This window comes from Poromitra crassiceps (assembly GCF_964638095.1).
Source record: "Poromitra crassiceps genome assembly, chromosome: 22".
NCBI classification, from domain to species: domain Eukaryota; kingdom Metazoa; phylum Chordata; class Actinopteri; order Beryciformes; family Melamphaidae; genus Poromitra; species Poromitra crassiceps.
Window position 1 is genome coordinate 21,834,414 of NC_139647.1, and position 21,013 is coordinate 21,855,426.

At 44.7% G+C, this 21,013-nt stretch overlaps 1 protein-coding gene across 1 annotated transcript in view; it reads right to left on the minus strand.

The window, feature by feature from the left end:
• Positions 1–21,013, minus strand: part of cfap46 (cilia and flagella associated protein 46) — a gene marked incomplete at both ends in the record, with an annotated part of 104,263 nt that overhangs the window by 35,769 nt on the left and 47,481 nt on the right. The window contains 9 exons of the mRNA XM_083658604.1: positions 1,215–1,300; positions 2,264–2,370; positions 2,719–2,897; positions 5,873–5,949; positions 6,920–7,017; positions 10,341–10,514; positions 12,695–12,877; positions 14,409–14,597; positions 20,677–20,874. Of these exons, the coding sequence (XP_083514730.1) occupies positions 1,215–1,300; positions 2,264–2,370; positions 2,719–2,897; positions 5,873–5,949; positions 6,920–7,017; positions 10,341–10,514; positions 12,695–12,877; positions 14,409–14,597; positions 20,677–20,874 (1,291 nt within the window). The remainder of the gene's footprint in view (positions 1–1,214; positions 1,301–2,263; positions 2,371–2,718; positions 2,898–5,872; positions 5,950–6,919; positions 7,018–10,340; positions 10,515–12,694; positions 12,878–14,408; positions 14,598–20,676; positions 20,875–21,013) is intronic.

The following is a 21,013-nucleotide window of genomic DNA, read 5'->3' on the forward strand; positions in this document are numbered from 1 at the left end:
GTAAACATACAACAATGGGTGACCACAAAAATTCATTCATATTCCATGTATTTACAATACTAGTTTGGTCAGCCCCACTGTGTGGGAGAGCAGAACCAGGCCTAGGTAGAAGCCCTGCTGTGTTCAAAGTGACAGGTAGGGGGGAGTAAGCCGGTCTGGACTACAGATTGATACAAAACACAATACAATATATATATTTTTTAATAATTGCACATATTTCCACTGTAATGGCCTAGAAAGAGGTTCTGCTGTGTTGTAAGTAACAGACAGGAGAGATTAAGCTAGGGCTGGAGTGCATCTTACTAAGTACATTTAAAGTAGAAAATAGACAATAAAAATATATTCATAGAAAATTCAAAGAAAGCAGCCTAATAACAGCTTCTGACTCAATGAGGAGCTGTTATTAGGCTGCTTTCTTTGAATTTTCTATGAATATATTTTTATTGTCTATTTTCTACTTTAAATGTACTTAGTAAGATGCATTCCAGCCCTACCTTAATCTCTCCTGTCTGTTACTTACAACACAGCAGGACCTCTTTCTAGGCCATTACACTGGAAATATGTGCAAATATTTAAGCATAATTCTTTTAAAAAACATTTATTGTATTGTGTTTTGTATCAATCTGTAGTCCAGACCTGGCTTACTCCCCCCTACCTGTCACTTTGAACACAGCAGGGCTTCTACCTAGGCCTGGTTCTGCTCTCCCACACAGTGGGGCTGACCAAACTAGTATTGTAAATACATGCAATATGAATTAATTTTTGTGGTCACCCATTGTTGTACGTTTACATTTTTGTTTTCTTTGACATTGGAACTTGTGCATTGCTTGGTTCTTTAATTCTTTATATACTGTAACTGAATTATGACATTTCTTTTATTGAATGGACTTCCGGTCTCATTGTATTTAAGCGTCATTTCCGCCTGACACAGCAACACGCTGAAGAAGGCCGTTAGGCTGAAACGTTCATGTCTGTGTACCTGGTGAAACTGGAATAAACACAAAGAAAAGACATTGTGTGTGCTGGCTCTCCTTCTCCTTAAACAGCAGCAGCACTGCCTGGAGGGGGGAGACCTGCAGCCATGCCAGAGGCTGTGAATGAGCAGGTAGGAACACAATAGGACGCTGAACAAAGTGTCCTGATCCATACGGTGTAGATAACCACAAGGCCTCAGGGGGGGCGCCGACTATCAACTAGATGGAGCGAGAACGCACCCGATAGACCTTTATCAGAGCCTCCTTTCTCTTCCTTTTCTCGGGGTTTGGTGGTCTCGGGGGCTGATATTGATGCGGCCTGGTGCCTGAGAGAGGGAGATAAGGACAGGGGAGGATCGGTGAGGCTACAGTGGGAATCTCACAAAGTCGTAAGGAAGTGTAAGGGATGGGAGAACATGCAGCAGTTGCTTGGTGTAAGCATGTAAGCCGCGTTTTTGCCTAAAACAAGCACATACAGGGAAGACACTGACCAAACCAAGACTACAGTAATAGACAGACCATTCTCTCTCTCTCTCACACACACACACACACACACACACACACACACACACACATACATACACACAGACACACACACACACACAAACTCTCTTGAATATAACTACAGCATACACATGGGGACACGCACCAACATACTACAACTGTAGATAGGCTACATCAAAATCATACACCCAATCGCCATGCAAAAAAACGTTTTTGATAAATAATAGTAGAACTCTAAAGCTCATAAATCTTCACTTCAAAGTATCAAAGTTTACTGGGTCCTCCCTACGGCTAAGAGCAATAAATGAAACTCTCCAAGCCCTTGTTGTAGTTGACAAAATGGGAAATGTGATGACCTATATGGGTGCTTTCTCACTGGGAACGGTTGCTTTCGTTCCATTCCGTTGCACACCTGGGAACGATTGCCCCCCCTCCCCTCTCCCCCGCTGGTCAGCGTTCACATTACAACATTTCTTCCGCGCTCTGAAACGAAACAGAGTGCACTTGTGTCATCGACTATGCCTGCAGCAGTGTACCCTCGCCCGTGTGTTGTCTATGTGGTTCGGAACGGTTGGCTTTCACACTCGGAAGTGTTCGGTGCCCGGGCACGCCAAAGCGCTCCACAGACCACCTTTTTAAGTGGATCCTCTCACGGTTCCCTCGGCCGCGGAACGCAACGCAACGTTCACACTCGTCACATGTTCCGAAACTGGGGTCAATTTGGGGACCAGTGTGCTCGTGGAACGGTACCGGGGCGCCAGTGTGAAAGCAACCCTATAACTCACCTGAAGCAAGAGAAGTCAAACTGTGTGAGAATCGGATGCAGATAGTCTTCCATATCTCGCACAATTTCTCTGAAGCGAGATGCTACTTTTGCTTCTGCGCTGCTTTTCTGTGCAGGGGAAACATGAAGGTAAGCATTAGGGAGTAAGCAATACAAGTAAAGACAGTTGCTGCTGTCAGGCTACCGATTACTTTCATATACGCGTGCACGGACAAACGCACGCACGTGCATACACACACACACACACACGCGCGCGCACACGCACACACACACACACACGCAGCCCTGGCAGCTGATCAACGCGTGGTTGCTGAAGTCTCCACGGTGCGTGTGTGAGAGAGACGTGAGCTGATGATAATTGCAGAGTGGAGTGAGTTTATTTATGAGGTCTGCGATCATGGGTGATGTTAATGAAGAAGAGAAGAGGAGAGGAGCAGAGGTCTGGAGGAGACATACAGCGGGAAAAACTTGTCTCTCCTCGGGGGCGTTACGCCTGCCCTCGCTGCCATGCCGACAGGCTTCCTTGAGGAGGGCACGTCTGGTGTCCTGGCCAAAGGTCGCGGCGCGCCCCCCAAGTGCCAGCAGAGCCCTCGGGCTGACGGAGACCTTGGCCACCCTGCAGCACGTCAGTGTACCTGCACCAATAAGAGTTCACACACACACACACAGACAGACATGCTCACAGACAAATACAGGGCTGTAATTGGTCCCCATGAGCACCACCAACCGCTCTCCTGCTCGCTGCCCATCAAGATCTCTCTCTCTCTCTCTCTCTCTCTCTCATCTTGTTTTCACCTCCCTATCTTTTGACTTTTTTTTGTGTGTGATCAACTTTTTATTGAGATCATTCATTTAATACAGGTACATGACATTATTGATAAGACATTAGCCCTCTTCGCTCCCACCCACCCACTCATATCACCCACCCAATAACCATCAGAACATGTGATGAAAGACCCGCCCACTCATATCACCCACCCAATAACCATCAGAACATGTGATGAAAGACCCGCCCACTCATATCACCCACCCAATAACCATCAGAACATGTGATGAAAGACCCGCCCACTCATATCACCCACCCAATAACCATCAGAACATGTGATGAAAGACCCGCCCACTCATATCACCCACCCAATAGCCATCAGAACATGTGATGAAAGACCCGCCCACTCATATCACCCACCCAATAACCATCAGAACATGTGATGAAAGACCCGCCCACTCATATCACCCATCCAATAACCATCAGAACATGTGATGAAAGACCCGCCCACTCATATCACCCACCCAATAACCATCAGAACAGTCAGTTTTGAAAGACAGTCAGTTTTGTTTACCACAAAATAAAAAATAAATAAAAAGGAAATAAGGAAATAGAGAAGAAACCCCTCTCAACCCCCCCCCCCCCCCCCCCCCGCCCCCCCCCCCCCCCCCCCCCCCCCGTGGTCTCTGTTCAAAGTCAATATCTCACACTTTGCTACTGGAGCACTGGTTCCTGAGGAGCACTGGTTCCTGAGGCACGGAGGCCATTACCCATTAGGCCGGAGATCTGAGATGCTACACCTCTACAGAAGTTCAAGGAGTTGAGGACTTATTCGCTTTATTAATCCTAGCTGTGGAGAGTTCAAGCATTACTATATCATGAAAATATACTAGCCATTTGTGAATGCTAAGTGAGTGAGGGGGAAGCCACCTTTGGGGCTATATTTTGTCTTTTATGACTTGGCCTCATTCTCCGGCAATGAGTCCAGGTTCGAGCCAAATCTTTTTTTTCTTTTCCTACTTTCCGTGTTTTTCTGGTGAGACTGGTCCCAGCAGGGTCCAGGTGGTTTTTGCTATGTGCTGCAGTGCACCTCTTTTGCTCTACTCCTCAAGTTCTAGTTCAAGTTCAAGTAGTTTATTAATGTCCCAAAGGGCAAATTGGATTACAGCAAGGCGTAGAGGCTTGAAACGTAAAAACATAAAGTGCAAACCATACGTACAATGTCATAAATAATCAGGATGTAACAACATTTAGACATACGATGAGCCAGTATAAAAGAGCATACGTCTGGTGCGGCTGATAAATCAAATAAAACAACACTAATAACTTAAGAAGGGGATGAGCCAGCGGCTGATACGGCCGATAAGACAGTATAAAAACAAATTAAAAAACAAGTTAAAAACAAATTAAAAAACAAATTAAAAAACATAAGAAGAGCTAAGAACATAAAAGAGCCGACTGCTGGTATAGCAGATTGATGAAACGTTAATTCCTCAGTCATCTTTTCCTTCCTCCAGCGGCATTCACTGCACGGATGGAGGAAGGGACAAAGGAATACTTATACCTGTTTTTGGTGGTCCGTGGGACACACAAGCGAAGGCCGGATGGCAGTAGCCTATAATCTGAACTGAGCGGGTGGGCACTGTCTGAGCGGATGGACAGAGCTTTTTTGAGCATCTGTCTGTTATAGCTAAGGTCAAGGCTCTCCAGTTGGATGCCGGCTACTTTAGAAGCTGTTTTCACAATTCTCCAGAGGGAGTTTTTATCCTTGATACAGAGGTTACCGTACCAACAGATAAAGGAAAAGCAGATCACAGATTCAATATAAGCACTATAAAACAGTTTCATCAGGCTCTTGTCTACTTGGAACTTGGCTAGTTTCCTTAAGCAGTAAAGGCGTTGCTGGCCCTTCTTGCACAGCATGTCGGTGTTTAAGTCAAATTTCAGTTTGTCATCAATAATCGTGCCCAGGTATTTGTAGTTGGTTACAATGTCCACTGACTGACCATGGACGACACTATTCTGGGTAGTACGGGGGGGACGTCTGAAATCGATACAGATCTCTTTAGTTTTCGAGATGTTAAGTTCTAGGAAGGCGTCGTTGCACCAGGACAGAAAGTCATCCATAACCTGACCGTGGCCAACCTCATCATCGCCAAGCAGGCTGACGATGACAGAGTCGTCAGCATACTTGACGATGAATCTGTTGTCATGGCGGCTACGACAGTCATTGGTGTAAAGAATGTACAAGAAAGCAGATAGAACACAGCCCTGAGGCGAACCAGTGGAAGTTGACAGAAGGCTGGACAGTATCTCGTTAACCCTTACACGTTGAGATCTGTTCGTTAAGAAGTCGAGGATCCAGCCCACCAGACATGGATCTAGACCGAAGGCGCCAACTAATTTCTCTACCAGAACATGGGGCTGAATGGTATTGAACGCCGACGAGAAATCGACAAAAAGCAGCCTAGCATGATTTTTACTTCCTTCTAGATGCTTATAAAGCAGGTTGAGTAGAGTGGCAGTTGCGTCTTGAACGCTCCTACCAGCCCTGTACGCGAATCGTCTTCTTCATTAAAACGGAACTTTTCATCTGCCTGACAGGTAAATGATGCATGCATCCATTTGAATGCTGAGTGACAAGCATGCAGCACTGCATGTTCAATGAGGGCCAATTTTCCTGCGAGCGATGATTAGATGCAGTATGAGCACAACTCACATACACACCGTAAAAAAAAAAAAGTGCCCCATTTGAAATGGCATAAAGGTAGGAAGACTGATTGCAGCTCCAATTAAGAAGATTCATGTGGAAGAAATATACATGCACACGGCAACAAGCCTCACCTGTAGTTTGCACAGCCTTCCCTTTAGGGTTTTCTGTGGGTCTGGCTTTCTCATAGAAGGCGCCATACAGTTCTGACCTGGAAAAAGAAAAGAAAAAAGAACACACTTTTCCACAGGCCCTGCATGTAAAGTTTGAGATATGCTAATTCCAAACAGCATAGCTGCATTTCTCCTGCATACACAACTACAGATAGTTTGAACGATTAGCCCTCTAGAGGCCTGTCTGTGGCAGATTTGCTCCAGATACGGCCAAAGGTGTAGTGCTATCTGGAGAAGTGGGGGAACGCACCTACTGTATATGGGGAACACCCCCCTCCCCCGGCACACGTTTCTTTCCTCCAGATAGATAGATGTATTCTGGTTTAACACACTTTCTCTCACTTGGCCCAGTTGTCGTCGTGGCCGCTGGTAGATGCGATCCATAACACACAGTCAAAATGTAGGCTATTCTGTTGCCCACTGAATGTATTCTGTGACACACTGTTAATGAGTTAATTGTAGAAATATAAGTTAATATTCTCGGCTTGTAGCGTACGAATCGGGAGCTGTAACAGAGATCAAAGCGGCTGGATCAGGTGAGCTGGCGCTGCGCAATTACGCACAGGGGGGAGACCACGGCTTCAATGCGCAGATGAAATATCATCAAAGTTGACAATTAATTTGTAGCTACTGCAGCCACCCACGGCTCAACCAACAGGCGTTTCTGCACTCCTCCAGTTTGTCCATGACATTATTCAGGTGTTATAGGTGTTTTTCTTCCTTGGGGAAGAACCGTGGGTGGGCTCCATAATAACGCGTCGCAGTCGCACTCTTCTTCAGGCTGTCGTAAATAATAACGCACAAAACACCCCTTGGAGAAGTGTGGGAACGCCGTTCCCCCGCGTTACACCAGCGCTACACCTATGGATACGGCTGTAGTCTACCTACGGCCAGCAGTGACCTGCTGTCATATGCTCATACAGCAAACAGACAGCCAGCCAGTGGAAGATGGGGCCAGAGTTTACAGCATGACATAGGCCAGGGGGAGAGCAAACAGACAGACAGTACCCATCATCAGTATGCTGAAGCAGCAGGATCTTCAGGTTGGACGGCAGCTCTCCAAGGATGTTTAGGTGGTTGGGGTTGATTGTCAGGTGGCTGTAGACCTGCAGCACAGAAAGTCAATGCAGCATCATGAGTTTGACGGTATAATGCAGGGGTCACCAACCTTTTTGAGGCTGAGCGCGAGCTAGCTGAAGGCGGCTAGAGAGTCACGTGGAGGGCTACCTGTTTGATATCATCTTCCCGAATAATATAAAATTGCTCGGTTTACCTTTAAACAATGAATATTATGCATTTCAGTTAATGATTACTCACAATAATTTCTCTGTTAATCTGAACAATTAATCTGAACATTTGAAATAGAAACAAAATTAAAAATTCCCCTATTGCCCACAGCCCTTCAAACAGAAGCCTAAATAAAAGGATTCTCGGTTACATAACAGAGAGGGCCAGATGTTCGTCTTAACGGTCTGATTTCAGAAACATGAAAAAAGCGCCTAAGAATTTAACAAAACATGCACCACCGCATTCAAATTTGAACAAGATCGTTAATAGAGTGGAAGAGGCACAACTATTCAAATTACAAATATATCTTTAAATCTATAACATTCACACTTCTGGCTAGAAGACTTGTACTCCTTAAATGGAAAGACAAGTTTCCTCCAACTTTCAATCACTGGGTCAGAGATCTTATGTATCATCTAACCCTAGAAAAAATCTGATACGCTACAAGGGGTTGTGCTCTCGACTTTTATACCATCTGGCAGCCAGTCCTGGACCAGGTAGAGAAAATGGACGCTTCAAGCATTTCAAATGTATAGATTTACCCCCCCCCCCCTCTCTCATATATTTATTTTCATTAATCTGTTTTTGTTGTTGTTGTTGTGGGGTTTTTTCTTTTTTTTCTTCTGTGTGTCTTTGTGTATTGATATACTGTGATGTATGACATGATGTATGTGGTGTAATAGGCTAGGGCTTCTCGTGGGATGGGTTTTTGTTTAAAAGTGTCAAGTGTATTTAAATCTGTATTTTGTATTTTGTATGATATACAGAAAACGAATAAAAAAACTTTGAAAAAAAAAAAATCTATAACATTCAATTTTCATTTAGATGATATGCTAATCATTTATTACCATCTGATGCAGACTATTACTTCTTGCTCATCAAGTTCACAAGACCCAAATGCCATTAATTATTATTATAACCCAATTACGACCAAATAACACTGGAGCTGCCTAATGTCCCATCATAATCACTATGATATATTAAACATAACCAGCTATGCTAATGGAGTAATTGATTGTGCCAATTAATGCGTTCATTAATTAACATTCAACATACTTGTCCTCATATAACACATGGGCGGTATTAATAAGAAGATCTTAAATTTTAAACAGTTTTATGAAAATTCAGTTCTCCCACATTATATGCAAATTTATGCTGCAAGGTCAGATCATCTACTGCATAGGGGGAACCTGTGGTGTAAGAGTGTCTATAATGTATTACTCTTGAGTTGTTTTCACGCTGTGTCTTCTTCACTCAGTCAGACAAGTCTACGGCAAGTTGGAGCATCTTCTAAGCAAACGTGTGTTTTCGCCTCTTCAGGTCTGTGATTTTGGAATCTTTCATTCAGGGCAAGGGCCAAAATGGGACCAATAGAGATGGCACTTGGTGGAGTGCATACCTCCGCCACTTGATAAGCCACGCCCCCTGTCACACCCACTTTTGGAGAGGACCCAAGAGATGGAAAGTTAATCAGGTGTTCCTTGGCCCATGACCTACAAAGTTTTGTGGTGTCGGTGTTAGGTGAATCCGTTTGGGACTTAAAGTCCCTGGAAACCAGAAATATTTCTTTATTATTTAGCATTTTGAGTTCATCACATCACAGGACCCTATGTTAATAAGCTACCAGCCAAATTTGAACGATGATGAACGTTGCAAAGTATATAAATTTAGGTTTGACAGGTGTGGCAAAACGCATGAGATTTCATTATTTTTTAGAGTGTACTTTCTCCCGCGGAATGTGTGGGCGTGTCCGTCTGCAGCAGGGACATTTATCTCCTCCGAGAGAGAGAGCGCGAGAGAGAGGGGGGGGAGGGAAACGGAGAAAGAGATCAAGTTACACAGCACTTGCGAGTGTGTGTGTGTGTGTGTGTGTGTGTGTGTGTGTGTGTGTGTGTGTGTGAGAGAGCCACCAGCCTGTGTGTCTCTCGCTCTCTCTCACTAGTCGAGAGAGAGAGAGAGAGAGAGAGAGAGAGAGAAGCACATGGCCTGGCTGAAACCCGACACCTTGCTAATCTCACAAGCATAGCGCTTGGCAGACGCACACAGAGGGAGACGGACAGCAAGGGAGCGCTGTCACTGGGGGCAAAGAACGGACTTGCCATAGGTGGGTGCGGATTGCGCGCGTGTACAAAGGTTATATAGAGCTTATGACGTCATAAGCTCCTGCGTTTTAGCACCTCACGCACTGCTGTCTTCAATGAGGAAGTACTTTTTAGAATCTTGTAGAAAAGTGGCGATTTTAAGGCTTTGGGTTGAAAGTAATGTATAATAATTTCGGAGGCACAAAATTACTAACATAAGACCCTAAATAACATAGTTAGAACGTTTTTGTGGATTTTGGTTTCCAGGGACTTTAAGCGGAAAACATACTTGTCCGTCAGCCTCGACGTGGACCCTTCCGAACTCAGCTTGACGAGGGGTTGCAGGGGAGTCCCGAGCAAAATGAGTAAATTGTGTGATTTCACTAGGATTTCAATGACTAGAAGTTAGCCCAAGGAGAGAATGTGGTGCATATACTGTACCTGGTAATAGCTTTCACTCTGTCCTGTTATCTCCCCATCTACATTATTTTAAACTCGCACTGTTTGCGTCAGCTGCATCGAGTCACATTTCCGGCCAGCGGCGCCGACAGGCTCGCCAGCCCTCGGCGCATTCGGCGAGGGCTTTGACACAGAAGTATGTTTAGGCCTTAAGGCTTCTTTTCATTCGGCGAGGGCTTTGACACAGAAGTATGTTTAGGCCTTAAGGCTTCTTTTCATTCGGCGAGGGCTTTGACACAGAAGTATGTTTAGGCCTTAAGGCTTCTTTTTGTGATTGGCCACGCCCATTGCCACGCCCCCATTTTACAGGTGGGCGTGGAAAGGTAATCAGTTCTAAGTTGGCCCATGCATGACCTACTTTTATACAAAGTTTTGTGCAAATCCTTGCATAACTATATATCCGATAATATCCTATAATATATATATAGTAAATATATATATAAATATATCTATATGTAAATGTAAATATAAGATATCCTGCGGACAAACAGACAAACAGGGGCGAAAACATAAGCTCCCGGCCCACTCGGTTGGCGGAGGTAATTACATATCAACTGAACTGGGTATGACAGCATCCATAAATCATGTGTGGGGTACAGTACCTTGGAGAGGCTGTAGAGGGAGTCCTCCGCTGCCTTCAGCATGATGCCGGGCCTCACCTCCTGTGAGAGGAGCAGCTTCCTGCGGAGGCCGAGCAGAGCGGAGAGCTGGGACACACTGGTGTCGGCGCAGGCACGACTCAGGACCTCAGCCATCATCGCAGCACTGCTGCAGCTCTGCCAATGAAAGGGAAGATGAAGGATCTGTTTGAGGAAATGATCTGATTTTTAACTTGAAGAATGAGCTAAGATGATGCACCAAGCAGTGCTGTACTACACACAGCCACAAGGGGGCTGCCTAGAGCAGGTGGTTCTTCTCACACGCACTCACATTCATTTAGTCCCAGGGACCTACTGTATATGAGAAGATTTAGTTGATTATTGAAGTGTTGAATTGCAGAACTGTCTATACACTACGGCTGGGTATCGCCACTGACTTGCCGATACGATACCGATACACAAGGTCCCAAGTCGATACGATTTCTGATACGATACGATTCGATATCGATATTTTTGTTACAATACCAGTTTTGCTTTGATAATGGAAGAGATTCTCAAATAACTAATGCTGTAAATTGTACAAGGAACCCTCTAACCTGGTGCATTATTAAAAAATATTAATATTTACATTAACTCATTGAATGCCATGGACGTCCTTCGACGTCCAATTAAATAGTGACGTAGAATGCCACGGACGTCCTTCGACGTCCAATGCGTTTTTTGACGGTGGGACGTCGATCAAAGCCTTCCGCAGCTCCTGTACAACTATAGTAGCTATTGGAGGTGTATAACCTATTTTACGGACTCATTAGGTGGCGACAGTGCTTGCTCGGTGCAGTCCAGATTAGAGACAGGTCCGAGAAACAGCCTAAAAGCCGTGGATCAAAGACAACCCGATGCATGCTCCCAGAGCCATTTGCTCTGTCGCGGGAGCTGACATTGGCTCCGAACAGGAGTCAATCCGCGCTCACAACTGAGCCCCTCTGTCCCTGTCTGTCTGTCTGTCTGTCTGTATAGTTTCTCCACCCGATTAGCAGACAGGAAAGCAGCCCCTGACGCCAAACCATTCAGCAATCCGGGTTGGCTCTTCCCTGCTGTGGCGCTGAGAGCCGACAGCAGCACACAAACGCAGCACTCCGAAAATATAATGGTTGCGTGAGGCTGTGTGCAGTGTGGGGAGGAGTTTACGTGGGGAGGGGGGGAGGGGGGTGGTGCACGCAGGGCATCACACAACAACTACGTCACTACATCAGAAAATATTATCTTCAGACTCAGTGAATGTGCTTGAAATGCTGCATTTCACAAAAGGCGGATTATCTCAGCTAATAATTTGAAAAGCCTGAAAACGCTGAAAACAACCTATCTTCTCCGGCTCATAACTAAAGAACGGAAAATGGTATCAATAAACTTTTTTTTGCTGATGATACAATAGAGCCAGCTCGTTCTTGTGCGTGTTCGGTGTTTACATAGTAATATCACACAATATTCTGTGGGCCTCGAGAAATCACTGAAAACGCTCTGAAAACTCTGGCACTGGGAGCATCCGTTCTCCAAAAGTGGCTGGCACTGAATGAGTTAAGAATTGACCATAAAGCAAGCAGTTGTTTTTATGAAACAGTGTTTCATAAAGTATAAATGCTTTGTAAATCAAATTAAATACAGCTCATGAACATTTCCAGTTCACAAACATTATAGTGCAAACAGATTTGAGGTCTGTACATCTGGCTCATGGTGCATGCACAATGCACATGTAGCCTACAGTATTTATGTTTTTGTTTCAACTACAAACATAAATAAACGTCAACTTGAAACTATGTTTTAACAACCACACACAGCCTATAATATTATAGCCTATGTTTATTTAAAAAAAAAATATATATATATTTTTTTTTGTAAAATGCATTTTAAAAGATCGATACTGGGATTTATGTATCGATACTTGTTCCTTCACATGAATATCGATTCAATATCGATATATCAAAAAAAAAATTACCCAGCCCTACTATACACTATACATACAGTAGAATAATCATTCATATACATTGCCTATCAGATAACCTGCAGAAAACTGTTAAACTGCTCCTGATTTTGCTGTACAGTCTGGAGAAACCCCTCACGGAGCCCTCCACTATGAGAGCGACTGGCCTCGAGGTTACACAAGCACGCAGACTTGTGACTGGAAGGTTGCCAAGTCATGTCTCTGAAAGCTCCTAGATTTAATCTAAACTAAGCATAGATTAAAAAAGGCTGGGTTTTCATTAATAATAAAGGTAAAAGGAGATATATGCACTGCACTGCACAGTAAGACACTGTAATATTAATAGCATGCGTGCACATTGAATTCTGACGCACAGTACCTGAAACAGGGCTAGGTATTGACCGGCCGCCACGGGGTCAAACTGGCCGTGACACTCCAGCATGTTGAGGCAGGCAGGGGCCAAGATGGAGGAGGGCAGCTTGTGTTGGAGACACAGGCTGATGGCCTGGGCCAACGCTTCACTGGCCTGAGCCAACAGCTGCTGGGCTCCACGCCTCCTCCGCTGCACAATAAAGAGATAATAGAGAAGCAAAGTGACCGCCTACTTCCTGCTTCAGCACTGTACCAAAGATCTTCATCCGCCATTTATTTTCCCATGGACATTTCGTAAAATGCTTATAAAAATAGTTTTACTTGGTCAAACCAAACGGTTCTGCTATATTTAGAATCGGGAGAGACCATAGAACATTTCACTCTGACCAAAACCTATCTGCAACTTTTTTACATTTTGGTCCAAGTGAAATGTTATGTGGTCTCTCCTGTTTCTAAATATATCTGAACCGTTTGGTTTGAACAAGTAAAACTATTTTTACAAGCATTTTAAAAAATGTCTATGGGAAAATAAATGGCGAATGAAAATCTCTGGTACAGTGCTGAAGCAGGAAGTAGGTGGTCACTTTGCCTCTCTATACACACACACACGCACACATGCAGACAGGCACACATCCACACACATAACTGCAGGCGGTTATCAATGTGAATCCCAGGAAATCATCCATAACTGACACATGTTTTGTGTGGACAGTTGATCTCTCAGCGTTATCTTTTCAATATGAAAACTATGCAGAATGCGTAGGTGGGGGGGGGGGGGGATCACCTCTGGGGTTTATCTTGAGATGTGAGGTGAGCCTGAGTAGAACCACGTTGGATTGGAGGTGGGTCAGGAGTGATGGGGTCACTTGTCAGGAGGTACATACCAGCAGTTCAGCACTTTTGTCAGAGCGCGCTGTCCTGGCCTCTGTTCTGCTCGATTCTCCGCCAGTCTCACTCCCTAAATCCTCCTTTTCCACAGGAACGGCTTTGGGTTCAGTCCAGGCCTCCTCCTGCACATGGTTCAGTTCAGAATAATCACCATGATTAGTTGACAATCCCCCTCATGATCACAGACCACTGAACACCTGAAGAAGTAAGCCGACATCATCTCCCTAATCGCTATAAGCTTCTCAAACACTGTGTTGGGACTGTTTCCAGGTTCTTTGCCCATTGGTGTGTGCCTGCTTATGCACGTCTTGAGAGTGTGCGTGTGCCACAGTGTTCCCATGATGGCCCTGATGTAACATTTCTACAACGTTCCATGACAAGTGCTTGCGCAAACTAAAACATGTGTGTGTTAATGTTGTGTCTCAGCTCAGAAAACTTAGTTTAAAAACCCCCCATCTAATACAATGAATGTGTGGAGCAACATACATTCTGATATATTGCTGTAAGGTGAGCCACTGATTCTACAGATAATTCATCAAAATCAACTTTCTCTCTGGAATACACCTCTGAAAATGTCCTATTCCAGATATTCCATTACCAGTGGGAACGCGGTGTGTGCATGAGTGTAGACCCATTTCACGGGGGCCATGTTGTGCCAAAAAGGCAGGGTAAACACAGGTCCAAGAAACACACTAATGAGGGTTTCCAAATTCAAATCATGGAATCTGGAAACCCTCCTTAGTGTTTTGCTTGCACCTGTGTTTACCCTGCCTTTTCGGCACAAAATGGCCCCCGTGAAAAGGGTCTATTATAAACAAGCTTTATGTACATGCCTGCTTGTGTCTGTCCCAGAGTGTGGAGGGATAGAGGGGGTCCTTCTGGGCAGCCAGCAGCCTCAGACACTTTCCCATAAGGCCCAAGCAGCGAGCTCTGGCCTCCACGTTGTCCCGGGACTGAAGGCTCACCGCAGCCAGCTGGCCCAGGACCGCCTGCCCCAACGTCATGCCCACGCACGCCCATTCCTGGATCGGGACACGAGGGAGGAAGGTGAAAAACTCATGGACACTGTGGTGCAGGCACCGGATAAACAGTCACAGAGGGTGGCTGTGGGGTAGCGCAGTCACTGCCATTTCCAGCTTTACAAACTCACTGTCCAGCACATATTCCTTATTTTGGAACCACCCCCCACTGGAATTTCAAGTCAACTCCAAAAAAGCAATTGGCAAAACAGTATTAGTAGTACTGTATTATTACTACAGTATTTTGCTTGATGCTATCTATGTTACCTCTTCACTAGACATGCAGGATCTCTGCCCGAACAAGCTAGGTTACTCATCTCGGTTGTGCGATGCATCATGGGAGGGCTGAGAGAAGGCTAATCTTGCGAAGCAGCTGGATTCACGAGATCACAATCGTGTGAGAAATCAATCTTGATGCGTTCATAGATATTGGTTTAAACTCAGTCCCAAGCAGTGGGCCGGACCAATCAGCATCCAGAGGCAGCTACAGGGGTGGGATTTAGGTGTGATGAGAGCGAGAAGCGAGTCTGTGATAGACAGATGGCTCATCCAATCACCTGCCAGGGATTTTTGTTTTAGTTTTTTTACACCTGCCCTTTTCCAAACAGTTTCCAAAGACAAAGTCCCAGATGGTTCTGATGTGTAACAAACCCTCTGGCAGCATCAGGTTAAGTGGAGTGGGGGGCTGTGCCAGAGACTTGTGCGCGAGGAGATAAGTTATATTGATTTTGTTTTGCGGTTCCTACTAGTCGACAATAAAGGCTGATGAAGGTCAAAGATTGCTCAATGCTCCTTTAATTAATCGTTTGAATTGAAAAGTACAGTAGGGAATCGATCAATATGACTTGAGCGACAGTAGTCTTTGTTATGCGAGGTAATTCTCTTCCATCTCTTTAAATCGAGATTTACTGAAACAATCACACAAAGATAGGAGGAAATCCAAATCCCACCCACAGTGTTGTCAGGTTTACTTTCTCTTTCATTGTATTGGATCAGTAGCAGCATCGTTGGACAGAGGGGAGACGAGGTGACTGTGGAGATAACATGAAGTGAGTACTTTCGGATGAGACGTTAAACCGAGGTCCTGACTCTCTGTGGTCATTAAAGACATAGATATATATAAAGGCTAGATAGCTTACCCGCGCTGCCGGCCAATGGAGAGCGACGTCGTCGCATGGCGGCCATCTTGCTACAGGGAGCTACTAGGAGTTATGAGCATCTTTTGTTGGGTTAGTATGGCAACATCATATGATCATAACTCCTAGGGAAATGGATGAAACTGCATGAAACTTTGTGCCTGAATCCCTCTCATGGCATAGATGCTTCGGTTTAATTTTGGTGTAATTTGGAGCCCATCAAAAAAATAGTGTTTTTAGTGTTTTTTTTTTTTTTTTTTGGTCTATCTCGGGAACGGAATATGCTTGTAATAAACCAAACCGTTTGTAAATCCGTCAAGATTTCAGCGAGTTATGAGTATTTTTGTCTGTGCAGGTCACCAGCTACCATAGAACGTACCAGAAAGGCACTGTAGCAAGATGACGGCCGTTCAACGACGCTGCTGACTCCGCCTTAAGCCATCTAGCCTTTATATATATCTATGATTAAAGATCCCATCGGCACTCTTCACAAGAGTAGGGGTGTAACCCCGGTGCCCTGAGGGGTGTAACCCCGGTGCCCTGAGGGGTGTAACCCGGGTGTCCTGGCTAAACTCCCACACAGGCCTTCCTTCAATCATGGCCACCTAATCATCCCTCGTTACTTAATTGGCACTTTCAGTCCTCAACTCTCCACCGTGATAGCTGATGTGTTCTGAGCGTTCTGGCACAAACTGGCTGCCGTGCATCACCCGCTGCACATCGGTGGTGGATGAGTAGTTGAGTTCCCTCCCCCTCCCTCCCCTGATATGTGAAGCGCTTTGAGTATCTAGAAAGGCGCTATATAAATCCAATCAATTAATGAATTATTATTACTTTAGCTACAAGTTTCACCACAGCCAGGCAGCATTGATCCCTCTTCTCGATCCCTCCATTTAAGAGATTTGAAAAGTCATTTTGGCGAGTGAGGTGTGACCGGCACACAGAGAGAGAGAAAGAGAGAGAGAAAGAGAGATAGAGAGAGAGAGAGAGAGAGAGAGAGAGAAAGAGAGAGAGAAAGAGAGAAAGAGAGAGAGAGAGAGAGAGAGAGAGAGAGAGAGAGAAAGAGAGAAAGAGAGAGAGAGAGAGAGAGAGAGAGAGAGGAGGTGATTGTGAGAATGAGAAAGATGAGAAATGGGAATGAGAGATAGAGGAATGAAAAGAGATGGAAAAAGATATAGAAAGAATATTCTCGAGTCGTCCCATCAGTGACATACAGTATGATTATACTCTGCTATTATACTATCATCTATATACCATTAATATTAAATAAGCACTTTCCAAATCAAAGCTCTCTGCAATTGTCAGTATCCTGCACAGCATGTAGCTTTCCAAACGTGTTGGCTGGCTATGAGCTTATTAACACATTCACTGCCAGCCGTTTTTTTTTTTTACTGTAGGTAGCTTCTGCCAATGGGTTTTTTTGAGGATTCTGGCTCATCTTTCAACAGCCGAGGATTATTTTCTGCTAAGATTTTGTGAACACAAAATATCTCAAAAGAACTACCGTAAATTCCGGACTATAAGCCGCGGCTTTTTCCCCGTTTTTTGGCCCTGCGGCTTATATAACGGTGCGGCTTATCTATGGATTTTTTCAGAAAAAAAAAAAAAAATACAAATAAAATCTCTCTTTTTTAGCACTCTTTCTAACTATAAATCCACTTCTGTTTTAATTTCCTCTCTTGCCCTCTTTTCACCACACCGCGGACACTGTGTGCACTGTAAAAATAAACAAAGGTGGTGTTGTGTTATGTTGTTTTGTTGAAATGTTACGGTAATACGTAGGGGTGTCACGATACACTCAGTTCACGATACGATACGTATCACGATACTGGGTTCACGATAACGATACGATACGATTTTAACAATCTTTTTTTAAACTTGAATAATGACAATATATGACTGGAAAAGTAGTATTTTATTTGAAATGCACAAATACAAAACATGCTGTTGTGGGAAATTGTTATTACAATAACAACTAGAAAAAACATGAGATTGGAGATAAGGCTTATCTTGAAATAGAATGAGTTACACCGTCACTTAGATTTACTTTGAACTAAAAGGTTTCTCAGCAGTATAAATTCTCATTATGCATCTTCAGTTTTTCTTCAAACTCAAACAACAAGACTTTTCTTAGTCTATTTTTTATGCATCTTCAGTTTTTCCTGTCAAGTAAACAGTTTTGCCAGAAACTCAATTGAATGGTTTCTCTCCTGTATAACTTCTCATGTGTCTCTTCAGAGACTTGTTCAACTGAACTACTTTCCACACATTGAACTTCAACAAACAAAGACGTTTCTTTGTCTACTTTTGAAAAAAAAAAAAAAAAAAAAAAAAAAAATCACGATATGAGATTTCATCTCAACGATACATATCGTGACGTTTTACTATCGCGAAATTTCGTGGGACGATATATTGTGACACCCCTAGTAATACGGTAAATGGGAGCTTCCTCAAACAGCCATCTCTTTCCCGACAATCCCCTCTGTGCGTGACCCCTTACATATGGTAATTACGGTAAGCAAACGGCCACTCGGCCAACAACTCCCTCCCCCGACTACCAGGAGAAAATCACAAACTTCGGCGAATTCACACAAAGGAAGATCAAGGAATATTCCATCGAACCGGAGCAGATCATAAATATGGATGAAGTGCCTTTGACGTTCGACCTGCCACTCACTCGGACTGTTAACAAGAAAGGTGAATCGTCGATCACATTGAGAACCACTGGGCACGAGAGAACGAATTTCACTTGTGTTCTGGCCTGCTCTGCATCTGGAGTAAAGCTGCCGCCAATGGTGATTTTTAAGCGGATTACGATGCCGAAAGAGAAAATTCCCAGTGGGATATGCCTCAGAGTCAACAAGAAAGGGTGGATGATGGAAAGTGTCATGAAGGAGTGGCTGGCTGAGTGCTACGTCAAGCGCCCTGGAGGATTCTTTCACCAAAAAAAAGCTTTGCTCGTTCTCGACAGCATGAGGGCTCATATAACAGATTCCGTGAAAGCAGCCATCAAGACCACAAACTCCATTCGGGTTCCGAAAGGCTGGACTGCTGCGTGATGATGACGCCGGCACAGCTGGGCGCCTTCAGAGGCTGTTCGATTCCGACACCGACAGTGACGAAGAGGAGTTCCTTGGTTTTGAGAGTGACAACGAAGGAGAGAGGAGAGTGGTTGACGAAGCCACCCTGAACCTGTTCGTTTCCGACACTGAAGTTGAGGACTTTGCTGGTTTCAGTACGGAGGAAGAAGAGGAAGACGAGGATTAGTGACTTGACTTTGACTCTGACTCTGTTTTTGACGCTGCACCTTCACCTAAAAGATGAAGACAAGGATTACGGTACCTGGTTTGATTGTTGACAGCACCTTTTGTTGAAATGTTAATAAATGGGAGCTTCCCCAAACAGCCATCTCTTTCCCGACATTCCTCTCTGTGCACGAACCCTTATGGTAATTAAACATCAAAACACCCGCGGCTTATAGTCCGGTGCGGCTTATATATGTAAAAAACAGTCAATTTTGCTGCTGCGGCTTATATACCGGTGCGCCTTATAGTCCGGAATTTACGGTAATAGAATGTGTGCTTTCTCTGTCTAAAAGAGTTAGTTTGTAGAGTTAGTAGTTATGTAGGCATTAGCACTTGAATACAGCATGGTTTCAGCGTCTGAAAATTTAAGATGAGATAAATGCCTTTTTGTGAAATTCAATAGAACAGTCACTTTAACCATTCATTTTTGGCATCAGTAAGACGTCAGACATCTAAACAATAGTTTTGAACAGTAATTTCCTCCATAACAGCAGGAAACCCCCCTCTCCCTCAAACTCCTCCCTCCGTGTGTGTTCTCCTCCTGCCTCCCTGGCTCTGCAGCGGGCGTGTCACAAGCGAGTTGCTGCTGCTGCTGCTGCCTGTGTGCTGGTGGCCGCTCTTTGGGCGAGTCTGGATGGGCTCGCTCGTTTCTTGGGGTTTCGGTTGAGAGCTTTGATGAAGCTTTTGCGATTCTGGTCTTATTTATGCTGCGTGTTTCAAAGTGTGTTCCACCCGTAATCTATTATGCAAATTTGCAATCCCCCACCGCCAGCTCCCTGCGCGAAAGCGAAAGCGTTTTCGCCAATCCATTTTCATGAGAATGGCTTCCTCACGCGGCTGTTTTTGCTTGGCTTTCTCTCGTCTGGAGAGCACTGTCACCACTTAGTGGGTCGGTAAAATAGATTATACACATTCAATACCTCCCATATTTTAATATGAGATGTAAAAGGGGTTGATCGACGTCCCACCGTCAAAAAAAAAAAAAAAAAAATTAAGACGAGATATCTCGTCAACGGCAGTCAACCGGTTTTTTTTTTAAGACGAGATATCTCGTCAACATCAGTGAACGTGTTAAGAACGGAGGGAATTGTAATTACTGGAACTATCATGTGGCGAGATTGTGTCAGTTGCGACAGTAGCTGCTAGTTGTCGTGTTTCTGGAAGTCAAATATGTGTTGCAATGATTCCAGAATGGCATCTAGTTAAGTTATCCTTTATTTATCCCCATGGGGAAATTCATCCTCTGCATTTGACCCATCCGCTACTAGGAACCTTCCTAGAACTAGGAACAGTAGGCAGCCACAGTGCCGCGCCCGGGGACCAACTCCAGTTCTTTTGCCAGTGCCTTGGTCAGGGGCACTGACAGGAGTATTAACCCTAACATACATGTCTTTGATGGTGGGAGGAAACCAGATCACCCGGAGAAAACCCACACAAACACGGGGAGAACATGCAAACTCCACACAGAAAGGACCGGGGTTCGAACCCGGGACCTTCTTGCTGTTAGGCAACAGCGCTAACCACTGAGCTGCTGTAATGTAATGAATTGCAGATCATTTAAAGCTGCACTGCAACTTTGTACTTTGCTGGCCCCCTAGTGGCAACAGGAAACCGATTTAAACTGCTCGTCCACGGCCGAACCTGTTCTGTAGAGTTGGGGTCGGGCGTGCAGCGTGTGAATTCCTCCAGTGCTCTCTCCACAGAAGCCTTCCTGTCGCAGAGCACAGCCTGGCTCTTCTCCTCGGCACACAGCTGCTCCAGCATGACCAGGGAGCAGTCTGCCAGGGCCAGCCGCAGGCCAAGCAGCCTCCGCACGGCTGCCAGGGACGGCCCAGGACTCTGGCAGCAAGGGTAGAAAATACACAGAGATGAGGAAATACACACATACCCATAGGCACTCAGAACTAGCACACGTACACAAGCACATGCCGTGGATACTGTAGCAAACCAAAGTAACCATATACATATTAACATATTT